The sequence below is a fragment of the Labeo rohita genome, chromosome 2 (genome assembly GCF_022985175.1).
Source record: "Labeo rohita strain BAU-BD-2019 chromosome 2, IGBB_LRoh.1.0, whole genome shotgun sequence".
NCBI lineage: Eukaryota > Metazoa > Chordata > Actinopteri > Cypriniformes > Cyprinidae > Labeo > Labeo rohita.
Window position 1 is genome coordinate 10,359,517 of NC_066870.1, and position 18,205 is coordinate 10,377,721.

General features: G+C 38.6%; 1 protein-coding gene across 2 annotated transcripts; it reads right to left on the bottom strand.

Moving 5' to 3' along the window:
* Positions 1-1,366: 1,366 nt before the first annotated feature.
* Positions 1,367-17,473, bottom strand: nyap2b (neuronal tyrosine-phosphorylated phosphoinositide-3-kinase adaptor 2b). 2 transcript variants are annotated; one of them, XM_051095890.1, is made up of 7 exons: positions 16,815-17,473; positions 15,164-15,369; positions 11,372-11,667; positions 8,380-9,471; positions 4,229-5,089; positions 3,644-3,756; positions 1,367-3,560 (listed from the first exon to the last, which is right to left on the bottom strand). In XM_051095890.1, exons 2-7 carry the CDS (start codon positions 15,340-15,342, stop codon positions 3,330-3,332), a joined length of 2,772 nt encoding a protein of 923 aa, XP_050951847.1. In that variant the 5' UTR covers positions 15,343-15,369; positions 16,815-17,473; the 3' UTR covers positions 1,367-3,329. The 2 variants fall into 2 exon arrangements, with proteins under 2 accessions (XP_050951847.1, XP_050951854.1); XM_051095897.1 differs by lacking the exons at positions 1,367-3,560; positions 3,644-3,756 and adding an exon at positions 3,763-3,931.
* Between the last annotated feature and the right edge of the window lie 732 nt (positions 17,474-18,205).

Genomic DNA, 18,205 nt, shown 5'->3' on the forward strand with positions numbered 1-18,205 from the left:
CTTTCGTTTCTTGATGCTGATAAAGGCTTGAATTTGGGTCCATTCTTCACAATCGTATGTATTCTGTTGATTTGGATTACAGCACACAAATAAAATTGTTTCACTTTGTAATTATGATGCGTGTTCGGTGTATTTTATGGTTCTATTGTTAGTCACAGCATGTCGGAGAAACGTCTCCGGTTACTTAACTTAACCGTGGTTCCCTGAGAGAAGGGAACGAGACATTAAGTAAACTGCCGTGTGGAGGAAAACTCCATAAGAGCCTCAACGTCGTTCGTGCAGTCGAAAGATTCTGAGGTAAATTGGCGCCCGAATTCGCCTATATAGCGGCTGAGTGCGACAAACAGGCGAATGCTCGAACGCCATTAGCTACTGCAAAGCAATAGAGTGATTCAATCAGGCTTCAGCCTTTTCTAGGAAAGGGATTTCCCCATAGGTATAGCTAGAGACGACTGGATAAGGGAAACGCTTTTTGTGTCCCATCACGTTAATATAGCATGAATGGTGAAACTATTGTAGAAATGTTATCTATTTTATAAGGGCTTAAAGTGTAGTCTTGTTTAACATTATGTAGGCCTATTCTTGGAAACGAGTGGACAGCAGAACACAGAACATAATGAAATGTTATAATTTCACATTAACTAAATTATTAACAATTTAATAATGCAATTGAAAACATAAGGTCATTGGTATGACAAATAAAAACAACAATAATGAAATTAATGCCGCAATGACAATATTCATAAGGATTCGTTTTTTGGTGTCATCAATACGTTAGTATTGTACATTTAAATGCTGAAAAACGTCTTTAAAAAATAAGTAAGTGTTTGTATGTTTAAATGCTGTAATATACATCCCACACTCACTAGTAAATTTGCTTATTTTTTATTTATTTTTACTTTGCATCTCTCCACAACAGCTAGAGACTGTCTACGTTGGAGTTGACAAAGCGATAAATGAAAATCATTTGACCATAACAAAACGAGGCATTAGTTAAGAATTGACGCTTGCGTCACACCACATCCAGTATATGCAGAATTACCGTTCATACTGTAGGTCACATAAATTCACCGAGCTGAAGTTTTGCTAATGTGACTTTACCTTAAGTCAGCAGAAATTAAAACAATAAAAGGAAATTTTGCGATATAAACAAATACTAAATATATTGTAATTCGGAAGTGATCATATCTTATTGAGACAATAAAGTGTGTTTACAAATAATATTAGCTGAACACCAGTGTATTGCAACTACAGCCTCAAACATGAAAGCTGTTTGTAGAGTTGAATGGCATAATTTAAGATTTGCTAATGCAAGAAAAGAGAAAAAGAGACAAAGCACATCACAAAAGTTTAAAGTTTATATTCGTTTATTCATCTTGAAAAGTCTGTTAAGACAATCAGCATACTTTTTCCAATGGCACTGTACAGAGAAGCAAACACTCAGTGCAATAAGACAAAAGATAGGCTTTTTGCCTGTCACAGTGCACATTTTACATACAAAGAGATTGTTCATTGTTACATTTCCAAACTGCACCCTCTGGCCACAAGAGAGTGAATTCCAAAGTTTATTGATGATCTGCATTTAGTGATAGCTTGGCAAACATACATAAAAACAGGCTACAACATCTTGTAATCTCCATGGTTTTGAGACTGTATACCAAGTGCTACCTTGGTTATTTGTTCCCCTTACCACCTATGATCAGCTCACACAACTTGCAACTGTAAGTTAAATAAAATGGACCATCTGTTTCATACTGTATCTAAAACACTATTTCAAATATTTAATAGTTGTATTTCTCCAAAATACATGTAAACTAGCAACCAATGCTCTATACCTCAGGGGGTTAGTCTACAGTCTTTGCGACTGTGTTCACCCAGTGTGACCCAGTTACAGTGAGTACCAGTCTCCAAGGCAACACATTTTTGTACAGGCATCAGTTTCAAACATGGAGGTCAAAGGAAGAAATCAGGGAGGGATTTTTACTATAACATCCAAGTACTTTTACAATGCAGATGGTGCACTGGTTGTGCAAACAAATGACCGCTTGAACTGATTTGAGAGGTTGAGGTAGAGGGACAATGGTGGGTATCCAGTCAGGGAATATGTGGTAGAGGACTGTGGAATTGCAGCTCTCTTGTGTACAGCCTCTTTGTTTATGCAGCTATAATCCCTGTTACTGGGGTACTATATACTTACAATAGCTGAGAGCTATTGGTCATTGGTTTGTTTTGCTAAAACAGATAGTTGCGTCTGTTTGAAATTTCCAATTCCAAATCTACTCCATTGATTTATGATAATTTAATGGCACAGTCATTCTATACAAGATAATTACACAAAAATCATCTAATTTTACAATTATCAGTCCTTGTACACAATTTTAAATAATGCTGAGATGAAAAAATACTTTGATATTTCAGATTGTCATTAATCTCTGTGTGACCTTCTTTGCACTTTGGACGATTCTCAGTGACACCCGCCAGCTATTGCCACAGACCCAAAGAGGAGAGGGCCATCCCTTGGCTTGTACACCTGTACATGTCATGTACACACAGAGCTGTTACAACATCTCATAAAAGAGATGCTTTCTGTATTACACAGAAAAACTGTTACCCTTTTTCTATGTGCAATGACCTGACCTTAAATCAGACTCATCATATTCTCTAAACCCACCCACCACAATGACTAGCGAAAGGTAAAGGCAGAAAAAATGAAAATGTGGTTAAAAACAGTAAAACCCCTTTTTGAAGGATTTTTGAGAAATGCTTGATCTGTTTATTTCTTAATATTAGACATTCAAGTAAATGATCTACTAATTTGTGAAAAGGCAGCGAGAAAGAAGCTAGCCCTAAGCCAATCACCATAACATCCAGTGTTAAAAAAAATTACTCCATTAAGCGTGGTAAAATACCACAAAAACTTTATTTCCAGAGGTCTTAAAAGAGAAAGGCAAGTCAAAGCTTGATGAAAAGGTATTGATTGTGTATTGCGAAGTAAAAATAAATAAATAAATGAATTAATTAATTAATTAAAAAAAGGAAAAAAAAGTAAGAAAAAAGAAAAGAATGATAGAAAAACTCTACATAATATTTGCAAAGATAATGTTTTTAATTTAGAAAATATCTATTGATGCTAAGTCATTAAGGAATCACATTGTGTATAAAAATATTAGATATCAACAATAATATGAAAACCTCATAAACTGCAGCCTCTGAAATATTGCTATGGTAACCCCACTCATCCACTGGTGGGAGCACACTATGATTGGCTTCAACCCTGCCTGATAATAAAGGACAGAGTATAATCTTAATATGCTCACAAGACCACAAAGTCAAATGGCTGTGTCCCAGAAGACTGTAGTCTGAGTAGGATAGGGAGGTGGGCTGTGCTTCTTTGCCACGTTAGTTTTTTTCCAGCTGGGCATGGTAGGCAGGCTTTCTTTCTTGCATGGGCTATGGTCAGGAAGGCGTTGTCGAGCCCGTATCTCCCAGCAGAGCCGTTGTTTCCTCTCAATCATCTCCAGCATGGTGCTGTCACTATACAACCCTGGCACAGGGGGCATCTATTGGACACATAGAGAACATAGGTTGTCAACTATATGTAAATTTACAGCTGTGCAAAAAAGTTCTGTGAGAAAGACATTACCTGGTGGACATCAGCTGGCTGTCTCTGAGGTGTGCCTTTTGGAGATGGTGCTACTGTTGTAAAAGAAGACCGTCCTGCCTTTGGAACTGTCTTTAGATCTGCAAGGAAAGTTTCTGCAAATGAACATGAAACATCAGTTATGACACTATCTTTCCACCTAAAAAGCCAGTCTTGACTGGCATGAATTTTTGTGCTCTTCCAGAATAGAACACACTTATTTATGGTGGTTATTGCTGGTCTAGAAAATTCATGGTGAAGCTGATCAACCAGCATTTTCTTTTTACTCTGCTGAAAAAAGAAACAAAAAAGAAAAAGAAACAAAATAAAAATCTTAAACCAATCAAAGGTAGCTTCCCAGCCTGATAGGGCTGGTCTATTTCCTGGTTTTAGAGAAGCTTTTTTTTTTTTTTAGCTAGTTAGGCTGAGATAACAGCTGAAGACTAGGCTCAAAGACGTAGTAGGTAGAAAAGTTGGTCATCAACTTCATCAAATTAGCATCCCTTCCTTGGGCCAGCATTCAAAACATATTACTAACTAGTTGTGCTCATCTTTTTAGCTGGGCTGTAAAACAAGTTCTGTTCTTACCAGAATTTGAGTTCCCCAAAATTATATTTGGACTCATGGAAGATCGTCCAGACCGAGTGGATGATGCTATGGTTGAAGATCCAGGCCTTGTATCCTTGTCCTGTGCTTTGGGTGATTCTGTGCTATAATTGCTTCTATCTTTCTCATCATACCAGGGAAAAGTCTCATTTGTATGTACTCCTTTATCTTTGCAGTCCCATTTGCTCATGACATCATTGCCATTGGTTATCCTTTCCTTGCTCCCCCGCCTGCTCTCTGCACTGTGGTTGCTTTTCTCCTTGTCCTGACCAGATTCTATGCCATGTTTGCCGCTATCTTTATCCCTTTGACTTTCCAGGCCTGTTCTACCCAGATCTTTATTTTCATGTCTAGGAAGAAGGTCTATCCCATAACAAACTTTCTCTCGGCTGTCACGTCTGCTGTCTAGACCATTTCTTAGCAGATCTTTACTGTCTTGTCTGGGCAAATCTGAACTAATACAACCTCGGTCTTTACTCTCATGTCTGGCAAAAGGTTCTACACTGTTGCAGCCCCTGTCTTTGCTATCTCGTTGAGGCAGTGCCTCAGTGCTACTGCCTCGATCTTTGCTCTCTTGTCGGGAAGGCAGGTCTGGGCAGTTGTAAACCCTGTCCTTGCTGTCCCTTCTGGCTAATGGCTCAACATTATTATGTCCACAGTCCTTGCTGTCATGTTGAGATAAGTATTCAATGCTATTTGGTTCTCTGTCTTTGCTGTCACGCCGATGCGAGGACTTTCCATTGCTGCTGCGGTCTTTTTCCCGCTTGGATTCTTTGCTGTGATGGCTCCTCTCCTTGTGCTCCCGTCTGGACTCAGAACTGTGCCCTTTTCCTTTGGTTTCAACTAGAAGAGGGAGACATTACAGATATTTCAGTGACAACTCATGTTGAAGAATTATAGGCGGCAATTCAAACTGGTTCAAAATGTTTTTATTATTGCAGTACTGGAATTTGGTCACTAGGTGTCCCCATAATACTCAAGGATTTATTAAGCAGTTTTGTGTTCCTTGGACTGTCAGTGGTATCAGTGCATTTAGGCACTTGTGAGAGGTGTGGCTTACACCCAGAAAATATGTATTACATTAATCTGAATAAAGTGCATTGTTTCTTTTAAAAAAATTATATATATATATATATATATATATATATATATATATATATATATTTCTCCCTGTGGAACACAAGAGGAGATATTTTCAAAACTATCTCAGTGTTTTGTGTCCATGCAATGAAAGTCGGTGCCTAATCATTCAGTCCTGTCAATCGTTACGGGTCTATATAAGCAGCACTCAAACCAGAACTAGGCGCTCAAGTCGAGACTTGGGTTTCAGCCTCCATTAAGCACAAGAAGTCAAATTCGTTTTCATCCAGTTTCAGGACTGGATGAGCAGGCAAACTTGTGAAATTACTAAAATATTTAGTTAAGTATACACCTTTTTATTGTACAGTACAACCATAAACTGTGCTAAACCCAGTCTCTGCATTAAACAACACACAGGGTGCAGCACAGGTGCAAACCTTTAATAAGCTGTATGGAAATGTGCACACAACAACAGCTATCCCCACAACAACAGATATACACTTCATAAGGACCAGATAAAACCTAGAAGCCAGATGGCAACCAGGCAACATCAACAAACTACAATGAAACAAAATCAGATTCTAGAAATGATTAAGTAAAATAAGGAACTGCATCTACTTAATTTTCTTAAAGTCTAAGACACTTATTAACAGCAGCAGAGAGTGCTTCTAATTAAAGGCTTAAGTGAGTGTGTGTGTGTATGTGTGTGAAAGTACAGTACTTGTCTGTGCAGGCAGCACTGCTTACGGGCTTTTTTTTTATTCCACTGAGTGCAGGGAGCTTCACATGTTCACCGCAAGTTCACAGTGGGCCTACCATAAGCTGCATTCTGAGAACCGGTCCCCAGACCGAACCTGGTTTCTTCCAAGGTTTTTTTCTCCATTTCTGTCACTAATAAAGTGTTTGTTCTTTGCCACTGTCGCCTTTGGCTTGTTTATATGGGGACACTTATTTTCTAGAAATATCATCGACTTGATTGCACAGATAATATTTGAACTGAACTGAGCTGAGCTGGACGATGACATCACTGAATAAATTATGAACTGACTTTAACTGAACTATTGTTCTTTTGGATTATCGACACACAATTTTTCCTGTTTAATACTGTAAAGCTGCTTTGACACAATCTGTATTGTAAAAAGCACTATATAAATAAAGATGACTTGACTTGACTTGACTTGACTGGCTTTCAGCTCCTCCCCCCAGCTCCACCCCCTTTCTGTCCTCCATGATCGAACTGTCCACTCTGCATGTGTGCTTTATCTGTTGTCCTTTTTTAGACAAACAGTATTGTGCCTCAGCATTCAGTGTGCACAAATGACAGCTCACATCTCATAACTGACATTAAGAAATGAGAGTTGACATACAAATTAATAGAGAATAATAATTTTTCTATCAATCTACTCTGAAGCTACATTCAGTACATTGATGATCCAAAAACAGGCAAAATAAAGCAATAAGACAGGCTGTGTGTATCGATGTTACCATGGCTAAGTGCTCTTTTAGAATCTATGCTGTTTATTTATTTATTTATTTACTTATTTAGCATGATTGAAAATGTAAGTAAGCAAAAAAAAAAAAAAAACTCAGAAATCCTACTATCAGTTAGCAGGTGCAGAATGGAAAATACTGACAGTGCATAATAGATGCTACTTTATCTGTCTGCACATGCTAACAAACACTCATGTACCAAAAACAGTCCATATTCCTATGTCTGTCTATCTCACTTTTTTTTTTTTTTTTTTTTTTTTTTTTGCCTAGAACTGCTTTCAGAGCATTCTGACCAGTTAAGAACTGTTTACATATTTAAAGAAAATGCTGTTTTGGTTTACCGCATCAGCAGGTCTGGTGAGTGAACACTGACTGGGCCTACCCCAATACCCACACACTAATGGTCTTGGGCACTTGAGACCCCATACAATGTCATAGGTTGGAAAAATTCCAAAGCTGTTAACACACAAGAGTATCTCATCATTCATCATGATCAGGAACTCATATGCCCCCAAATAGCGAGACATCAAGGAAAATTGTATAGAGTGAGTTTAATTAGATATTACATATATTTAGTATTAAAACATAAAGTGTTGCTCATTTTATTGGTGAGTCAAGGATATGTATTTTGTGAAATGTATGCACTTGTTTTTCATCAATTAATTAAAAGCAACACAATTATAATATTGTGTCATCTGTTACATAGTGTAGTACACTGAAAATCAAAATGTGTAAATGGATCTCTATAAAAACTTTTTTACAACACTATGTTTTTGAGGTGTGTGCCATCAGGTAATCAAAAGTTGTACACACACTTGCAGTCTTGGGCCAAATTACAGGAAATACTTCATATAAGTATACAAGTGGTCAAGTGCAAATGCCACAAATGTAAGTATTGGGACAGGTACATCACTGTAAACCCAAAGTACACTTCCGCAATCTGCATTCCCTGATGGTCACCGTATAACAGCGCACATGCAGTGAAGTGAATGTTGAGACAGAAGAGTCCACTAGAACAGTGGTTTTCAAACCGGTCCTACGAGCACCCCCAACACTGCACATTTTGTAGGTCTCTCATATTTGACACACCCATTTTAGGTCTTGCTGTCTCTACTAATGAGCTGATGAGTTGAAACAGGTGTGATTAGCTGAGGGAGACACAGAAAACATGCAGTGTTCGGGGTGCTTGTAGGACTGGTTTGAAAACCACTGCACTAGAAGATACTGTCCATGTGTTTAACTCATCCATCTGCACTATTCTTTGAAAGCTGCGTGAACAAGGCTGTGCACGAGAGAGAACGTGTAAAATAAGTCAAATTTTCCCCAGGTGCAAAAATTCCAAAATAAATGTTTTCACATATAATGAAAATGTAAACAAAATAAAATAATTGTGAAAATATGAATGAAATCAGCAAATATTTAATCTTACTATGATTTTGCACACTAAACTCTTTTGCTCTGTTGCAATACACTAGTTACTAATAAACATTTTAAAGTTTTTAAAACTGGTGAACAATTACTAAATTAGTGACTGAATATGATTATGAGCAGTCGTCACTCACTTTCTCCTGGCTCCTTGCTCTTTCTGCCACTGGTATTCTTTTTCAGCATGTTCCTGCCAGTGTTGAAGAGGTTTGTGAGCTCATCCAGAGGGCTAGTGGGCGTCCGTGAGCGTGCCACTGAGACGTTCTGCATTGAGCCATGATGCCGTCCCCCTGAGCATGCATCCTGTGGTGGTGATCCCTTTCCATGAGGTGTGGCAGAGGCACTGCGAGGAAGGCCTGCTGTAGAAAATGGCCCATCAAAAGGTGGTGATCGCATGAGGCTGAGGGGCGTCAGGCAGCGGCCCATACTCACAGGTGAGGGGCAGGCTGAATGGCTGCGCTGATAACTGTGTGAAGAGGAGGAACTTTTATAGAGGGCACAGGGCAGTGGTGGTGCCGACGATCGCCCAGATACTGTTATTGTAGGAGTGGCCGTTAGCTCCCTTTCAGTACGTCTTAGGTGTGGCGTAGATGCAGAGCCAGAGGGTTCCAGAGAAGATGAGGTCGGTGACTTGCCATAAGAACCATTCTCTAACATAGGAAGCTTTGCTACATCGAGAGGGGTGAGTGGGGACTCATCTGAGTTGGGTGAGCACTGAGCAGGGGCTGGAGGGAAGACCAGTAAAGGTGGCCTATGGGTCAACAGGTTGGGGAATGGGGCAGGGATGTCACAAACTGGTGTGCCTCGAGGGGTGGTACAACGGTTTAGGGGGACTTGGATATCAAGCTCAGGTGTGCAGGGTGTGGCACACTGTGAGCGACAGATAGAAAGATCCCAACGCAAGTCAAACTCATCAAGTGCAGGGTACTTCATCTCTTCATAGACAGCCTCACCTGGCTCATCTTCTTCAGGATGAAGGGTCGGTTCTCGTCCCACATTCCCAGACATCTCAATGTAAACAGGTTCATCTAAGTCTGAATCCTGCGAGCCCTGTGGCTGAGGAGGAGAAGGAGCCTGGCCATCACTTGAGAAGAGCATGGTGGAAGAACCTTTTGAACCATGACTGCGGATGTAAGACTCGTCAAAGGAAGTGCTCAGCTGTGTGCTGGGATTCCTCTTAGGCTTTGGTGGGGGAACTTTCCTGCAGTCCTCACTGCAGCCTTGTGTTCCTGAGTAAGCAGAAAAGCATGAAGAAAGATACATGATTTAGCATACTACCATAGTCGCAGAGAGTTTGGGTCACTGTACACAGGACAATTTAATAACTTTCAGTTATTCAGATATCATATGGTCCTGATGCTCCAACTCTATCACAATCTTTATTACCAACTCCAATATATTTTTCTTGGTTCTTGTCCCACATTCCCAAACATCTCATGTAGACAGGTTAATCTAAGCCTGAATATAACATACAAGTCTGAGTACAACATACAATAAAAAAACAGTTTCAGTTTACCAAAATACACACATTGGGAAACACAATCTGTGGACTGCTTTAAAAGTGACACATGGCATAGATAATAATTTTGCATACACACACTCTAACTCTAATGTTCCAACTTCACTGTAAGAATAAAACTAATAAGATGTCCTGGTTTCTGTGCTGAGAAAAGATAAATCTGAGAAATCTTTTAATATATCAAAGTACATTTTATCTTAAATGCTTTGGGGGTTTGTAAAGTGAGTAAAAATAGTAAAACTGCTTTGCAGCCAGATTAAAGTAATTTTTTATGTTCTCTCAGTGAGTCAGAAAATCCCTTTGTGCATGTCTGAAAAAATAAATAAATAAATAAATATATATATATATATATATATATATATATATATATATATATATATATATATATATATATATATATATATATATATATTTGTTAATTCTGTGAACGTGTAGACTGGTCGATCTTGAAATCTATTACAACGCCTCTGAATGTGCCCCTCCTCCTGCTCTCTCTGCCTTTCCCCTCCCTACGAGTGGATCTGTTTACCCTCACCCTCTCTCCTCCAGGGGAACTAAATCTAGGTCAGTCACTCCTCCTGAATGAATTCTGCACTGTCTGGTTCCTCCCCCCACACCCCCTCAACTTCAACCCCCGTTCAACACGCAACTCTGCTCTGAATGAGGGACATTCCCCACTTTTTGGTGCTCATTGGCTAAAGCACAGTTGAGCAGGCTGCTAGCCCATTCCTTATTGGTTGTTGCCACACTCTGTCTTCCTGTCACCTTGCTGATGATTGGTTGAGGCTGATGTCTGATGTCTGGATTGGTGGAGCAGCAGGAGGTCTCTATTTCTGTGGGCTGGTTGCCGTGGCATTGAGGAAGATCTGCATGCACACTGCGATCCCTTCAAATTCTGACTAAAAGCAACTCTCACGGCACATTTCAGAACTTGAGAAATATAAATTGACTTAATGCTTTCACAGCCTACAGCTAAATAAGAGATAAAACAGGGCCATCACTGCATAGACATAAACTGATAGGCTTGTTGAAATATGCTTGAGGATGCCCCTGAAACACTGTTGACACTCACGGTTTTCCTTTTTTTCAGGGATAAAAAAAAACTGCAAAATTATTATGACAAATTTTTATAGTATCATAATATTATGATACAAATTATAAGCAACCAGCTTTAACCACTACACCATATCTTCCCAAATGATGGGAAGAAAATGGTGGGAGATAAATTTAAGGTCAACTTTATAAAAGCCTTGGAATATGTAAAAATGTGCCCCAAATTTTGTCCTGAACCTAGAAGACATCACATGCTGTAGTCTTGTTTGTGCTCAGTCCAGATAAGGATTCACATGACTTGGCTATTCAAAATTATGGCATTGTAGTTAGCGCCGATAGCATTGCGGGCAGTGTGCCGACATATAGTGCTGTTGCAATCCAGGTGTCCTGAGTTTATATATATATATATATATATATATATAAATATATATATGGTTCAATTTAACCCAATTTTTAGCATCAGCTATTATATAACTACAGAAACAAGGCGATTTCAACATTTTGGGCAAATGGAATTGTGAAAACAAAACTTGGATTAAACAACCACAGAATCTTACCGTCACACTTCTCTGAGTCTTCGCCTTTACACCCGATGGGACTGAGGTCCACAGCTTCAGAAGAGATGCTAAGCTTGGTGCTGGGGTCCCGCCGGGGTTTGGGTGGGGGCTGCTTACGGGATGTAGGGCTGCCCTCCTCTTCCCCTCCTTCCACAGAGTGCAGGGACTGAGAGCGAACAGCGAAACCTGGGTTACAGGGGGGCTGGTGCTTGTTAGGGGACATGTGTTCCGCAGGAGCCGGCATGCTCATGGAACCCATTCGCAGGTGCTTACCCTTGGTGATCACCTCTTCCCCCCTGATAAAAATGCCACAATCAGAAATAAAACATTTCATGAATGGATTTTCAAGTAAAGAGCATCATTGTGTGATACATTAAAGCAATATTTCACAATTTATTTCATGTGTGGTTAGTATATTTTTACTTTTAGATGACCCTGACATACTTGAAGATATGTCTGGAGAAATTAGTATGTAACAATAACAGTATGAAATTACATTTCATCCCTGTTTTATAGTGAACCAATTTCTATACTGAAATATTGAATGCTAAATTTAGTGCGTACTCTGTACAAATTTCTGTGCACCACATGACAACACAGAGGAACATTTGAAATGAAAGAAAATAAATGTTTTAGATCAAATTAATATTTTGAATATAAATAAAAACTAAAATTTATTACAGTATTTATTAACTTATTTATTTGTTAATGTTAATTAATAAAAATACAGTCGATTATTGTTAGTTCACAATGCATTAACTAATGTTAACAAGCACAACTTTTGATTTTAATAATGCATTAGTAAATTTTTAAAGTAACATGAATTAACATTAATAAATGCTGCTTAAGTATTGTTCATTCTTAATGTTAACTATCATAGTTAACTAATGTTAACTAATGAAACTTACTGTAAAGAAATATTAACTAAACCAAATAAATTTACTTAAATGAAATTTAAATATTGCTCACTGTAGTCATAATTGACTTTTTTTTTTTCTCTCTGATGCACCAGATCTATGTACTAGATTTCTGTCTCAAAAAAGAATGACTGCACTAGCCATCAGTTGTTTGAGTTAAAGATCCAAGGTGTGTTCATTTATTACCTGAGCATGTGCATGTGTTTGTGTAACTTGGTAACTCCTGCACACACAGCTGCTAAACAGCAGGAATCCTGAGAGAAGGGTTCATTGGTCAGGGGCTTAACTTTGCCTAGCAACAGGGTACCCACAGAAATCAAACACAAAATCTGCTGCTGCTGCTCTCCCGTTTCCGCACACACTTGCACATACACAACACTGTTCAAAACACACACACACACACACACACACACACACACACACGTGACGGATCAGGCATTAAGCTGTCATTAGGAAGAGGAACGGTGATGTTGAAGCAGCTGTCTGCACTGCATGTGCCTGTTCCTGCTCAGCACAGACGAGTTTCCAACTGTTAAAAGTAACTGATTCCACACTTCTCCTTAACAGAGTATTCAGTTCCCCCCACTTCCCATTTTAAAATGACATATTCAGAAAACATGATTAAAAAAACATTATAGTTATTATTTTGTCAATTCTGTTTGGTGATAGAAATGACATCACATTTAAATATGGCCAATTAAACAGACTGTATCTCAAAACAGGTCTATTATTTATTACATTGCCCCTTCCCAGTAAAAGTGCTAATGTCATTAATGTATTAAAGCTGCTGGACAGCATTCTTATAACCTTTTCAAAATAAAGCAAAACAAAGAAAAGTAATTCTTTATATTAAAATTCAAAATAATCTAAAACATTCAATTATTTTTCAGTATCATATATACTTCATTATTTCCTTTTATTTCTGTCCATGATCTTCAGTGTTTATTCTCACAGTTGCTTTAAGCAGATGAGCATGTAAGGCTGTGCATGGACAAGTTTCTGTGCACTCCCAGAGATAGTGGATGCTCCAGAATGGCAGAGAATAAAACAAGACCCGCCTCACTCAGAGCAATGTACATGTGCAAGCAATCTGATTGGTCAGTGACTGCTCCAGCTGTCACCAGGCAGAACACAACTCCTGCTAGCACACTCTTTACACTTAATCTCTTTCTACCAGATTTTTTTCTCTCTCTCTTCCCATCAGTTCCTGTAAAAATGGGTCGTCTCATTGACCCACTTATATGCCTCATGTAAAATCCAGCTATTCTTTTTTTCTAACCCTCATCCTTCAGCCACTGAGTATGAATATTTTATATCAGCATCAGCTGATAAGCAGACCAGAAGTAGACCAATATCAGAGGGTAAATACTCTTCTATACCATTTACAGTCAAAAATATAACTTGTAATATTTTGGTGAAAGCTCTTCAGCTTCAAGAAGCTGCAACTATGAAGTGTCTTATGTAAATCAGACTTTCAATGAAGGCTGTTTACTCAAACACTATTGTCTGCTATCTGGTGTATAGTGCTGATGGGAAATCTCATAGAAGATTTTGACTGGGAGCAGACATCAGCACACATGGTTAGCAAAATTAAGATTCAGTGATGATTTTGTCAAAAGACGTTGAGATTACCTAAAAAGTTAATGATAATCTAGGACATTAGGTAATTTGGGGTGCCTAAGATCTTTTAAAGAGGTCATCGGTTGCCCATTTGAAGTCCACAAGTTGAAATGATTCTTTAGGGGGTTAATGAAAAGTCTATAACATACTTTGGTTAAAATTTCTCAGTGGTAGTACAAAAACAACACCCTTTTTCCCTTGTTAAAATCAGCTCTGTTCACAACAAGCTGTTTAGGTGCATTTCTCTTTAAATGCTAATGTGCTCTGCTCCTCCGATCTCTGAGGCTGTAAACTTTAGCCACAAAATTTACTAAACTAGCACATTATTAAGAAAGGCAATTTGCAAAGATTAATACAAAACCTTGTATATTCACTTCTTCTGTAGGTGAAACTGGATCACAAATGATTAGTGCAGACATAGACACATTTAGGCAAATCGATTTTAAATCATTAAAAGATGTATTCCTAAATGAGCAAAGCTAAACAAAACTGACTGCTGTGCATGTTTTACCATGTTTGTTGTGCCTCCCAGTAACTGGTGTATGCAGCATTCCTCGTAAGAACAAACTTACATCATATCAAATGTCTGAAATAAATGTTTTTTAAGTAGTTGAAGCCTGAGCCATATGCATGAAGGAGGTCTCTGAGAGCATTTAGCTTTTATTGTACTTAGACTGTGCCAAATGTGATCAATACAGTCTATGCCAATGGGTCTGGGGCAGCACTCAACAGTAAATTGCCCACTGACACAATTACAGCTACATTTATGTTAGCAAGCCCACTGATTTGAAGTGTGTCAAAATCCATCTGCAGCCTTTGCTCATGACTACAATCACTTTTGTATGACTGAAATACATTAAGATGAAAAACTAGACTATATTTAATAACTAGTATGAAACGGATATGAATGTTGTGAAACATTATCCAGAATTATCCTTTAGCTTGTCTTGCACATAACATTTCAAGGATGAAAGACATTATGAACATGTTCAAGCCCCAAGGTACAAAAGTGTAAAAAAATTAGTCAATATACACATGTAGAAGGGGACATGGTCTTTTTTGTCATTGACAGAGGGATTCGGTGTGAGGGAGCACCACGAGGAACAATATTGTTTGTTTCATTTTGTGGCTATCATTTACATATATGTAGTTAGAGTGTGTGCCAATGAGTGAATGCTCACAATGTTTTATGTCAGCTTGAGTGAGTTGATTGAGCATTCCTATGTATGCATTGCTGACATATTTTCCTTCTTACCTTTTAATGGCTTCTTCCAGTTGTTGCTTCTTGTCGATGTTTTCCTGAAAGTTAATCCAGTTTTTCTCATTCCACATGTGGCTGATGTTCTGTGAGACCAATCTGTTATATGCTCTTAGTCCACAATCTTCAACATACTGCAGAATTGTTAGTGAATCCTCCTCTTTTGAGCGAATCATTGCTTACAGATATTCCAACAGGGCATTCTGCAAATAATAATAATAAAAAAAACAGTTCAAGTCATAACTGTGATCATTTGAATTCTTTAAATTATTGTAATTGCTTTTTGATAGATGATAGAAAGAAATGCTGAGAACTGCTCAATTTATACGACAGTGCTATATTAATGGGTTATTGTGTAAACAAGGATTCTGGGTCAATGAGATTCTCCCACCGTCAGCAAACACGAGCGATAGCTGAGTGTTAAGCCTCAGGAGCACATATACAAAGAAACTGTTTATTATCGAGTAATCTGTGGGGTTCTTGTGAAAACATTTATCAGCCAGGATTATGAAGCATATATTGGGATGCATTTAGTGAGACACAACATGTTGTGCGACTATTTTTTGAGCTTGAGTAACCCTTGAGTAGCCATATTTTCTACAGAATGTGTATGTGTGTGGGGTGTGAAGTGCACATACAATCATAATAATGCAGAAAATGTTGAGTCTGTTGCAATGTACATCTGCAGAGGTCTAGGAGGAGGAGGAGACAACACTCTGTGTTATGTAGGTCAGTATTTTCAGAGTGATCCAAGAATATGTGCATGCTTGTTTATGTGTAAGGGGCAGTATCTGTGTGTGAGGATGAAGGTTGGTGGGGGGATGGGGGGTTTAAAGCATCCAAATGGGTAATGCACTGCCAGCTCCGAGAGCCACCACTATTGTCCAGCATCCTCTGCATCATCTACAGCTGTCCCTTCGAGAAACTTGTTTCCAGAGCTAATGTTCAGTCATGTTCAGTTCACTTTCTTCTTATTGCATTTGAACCTGTTCAATGTCATATGACCTTGCTGAGTTAGTCAGTAGGACTTTTGCAAAAGTTGCAAGTTTGACTTTGCACACTGCAAAAAAAAAAAAAAAAAAAAAAAAGTTTCCTCATTTTTGTCTTGTTTAACACAATTCATTGAGATTTATGCTTACACTGGAAATAAAAAAAAGGACAATGCGATAATAAAACTTAATATATTCTTTGACAAAAGATGTAATATCTATGCTTCACAAGTAATGTAATCTTGTTTTAAGGATATTTAAGGATATTTACACTTTTTGTGCACCTGTGCATGATGCTCATCATTCCTGTAATTTCACTCTGTTCTCCTCTTTAAGCTTTATTTTTAGTAAATTCTCTAGCATGTTCTGCCAGCATCTCATTTTATCATCTTTGCTTTCTCCCTGTTTTCATGAGGAGAGACGACCCTATTTTACAAACTGAACACAATACATGTTTCTAGGTAATAGCTAGACTGATCGAGAAAACATCTTCAATGAGAAATTTTAAGTCTGCACGAGTGCAAGAGAATACAGCTGTAGTTTCAAATTAAAGTGAGAATTTATCCAGAAAGTTACATTTGAAATGATAGGTCTGTAAAATAAGGATAAATGTCAAGTTTCAAGAAAGGGGCAAGAGCTCAGATGAGTTTTGTACTTACAGAGGAACTAGGTCCCTGCAGGCTACGATGTCACCCAGTTCAGGTAGCTCCATTAGACTCCCAAAGGCACCTCGGACTAAAATCCTGATTTTCCAACTCCGGTCCAACAGGAAAGATTCAAGCCATTTCAAAGTCAAGCTCTGGTTCACTCAAATTTCCAGGCTTCAGGTGCATAAAAGGAGGAGGCAGCGAGAATGTAGCCGTGACAGTAGCTAAAGAACCTTCAGCCCCCTGGATACACACGTAACTCTAATCTAAAAGATGCTCGCCTATTCATCTGTAAATACTACACCTGCTAGAGCACAACAACATTTTGGAAACAACCTGAGAAAAACATCCACATGTACTTTTAAAAGTCTTACTACAGCACAAAACAAAAAGCTCCTTAAGTCTTCCAAGATGAATCACGCAGGATCAGGATAAGACCTTTTGAAGTGAATCCTTGTTTTTTTGAAGTACACACTTAAGCAGGGGGCTGTGCTGGGTACCCTACAGCAGTGCTGGTTCTCGGATGTACGGCTCCTCTCTGAGTGGATGCCACAGCAGATTAAGTCGCTGCACAACACAAAGAACACGCCTCCACCCTCCTCCTTTCTCCCCCTCACATGCACTTGCTCACACTGTTTCCAGGTCTTAGTACCAAGGACAGCTCCTCTGCAACCCTGCTATTGTTGGCGGGCTGTAGTAAAAGGGGCAGGAAAACATGCGTCAGTCATGGCACAGTGGGCGGGGTGGGTGTCCAGGGTGTGACCTCATTAGACTCAGCCCCTTGGATTTACAACTGTAAGCACCACTCCCAGTGACCTCAACCAGTAAACAACACAGTGAAAAAGCCAAGCCTTAAAAGCTTTGAAGTAATCTACATGGTTTGTTTATGCATTCATATGTATAATTTATTTGTTAAATAAAAATAACTATCAATTCAGCTTTCTCTGAATCTTTCAGTCAAAACTGGGGGGAAAATATCACTATAAACACACATACACAGAGAGAGGGAGAGAACAGAGTTGGTATGTTTGAGATTTATTTATATGATTATTGCAGCGATTAATGCTGGGGCTTATTCAAATAGATTATTACCATCGACACAAAGGGATGAAAAACAGTGATCTGTTGTTTCGCTTAAGACCCCCCCGCGCCCCTCACTTTCCACCTCCCTACCTTCCGCACTCTGTGTGTCTGTGACTGATCTAGCGCCCAGCTATGTCAAAGGCCTGTAAAAGTACCTGTATACTTACTTACTTAGTTTTTTTTTTAAGAGGTGGTGGCTGCCCGTAAATCAAAGTTTGTAATTAACCAGCTTGATCTCTCAACATTCACTTTGTGTCAAAGCAGTTAGACAGTGCTAGAAGACAGTTCTGATTCCAGTAATGTATATATATATATATATA

What these genes read in the sequence shown, in the direction of transcription:
- nyap2b (XM_051095890.1), bottom strand. Translation starts at nt 15,342, where the DNA reads ATGATTCGCTCAAAAGAGGAGGATTCACTAACAATTCTGCAGTATGTT. An exon ending in AGACTCAGAGAAGTGTGACG is followed by an intron (nt 9,472 to 11,371) that starts GTAAGATTCTGT and finishes CTGCTTACTCAG; the next exon opens with GAACACAAGGCTGCAGTGAG. An exon ending in GAGCAAGGAGCCAGGAGAAA is followed by an intron (nt 5,090 to 8,379) that starts GTGAGTGACGAC and finishes TCCCTCTTCTAG; the next exon opens with TTGAAACCAAAGGAAAAGGG.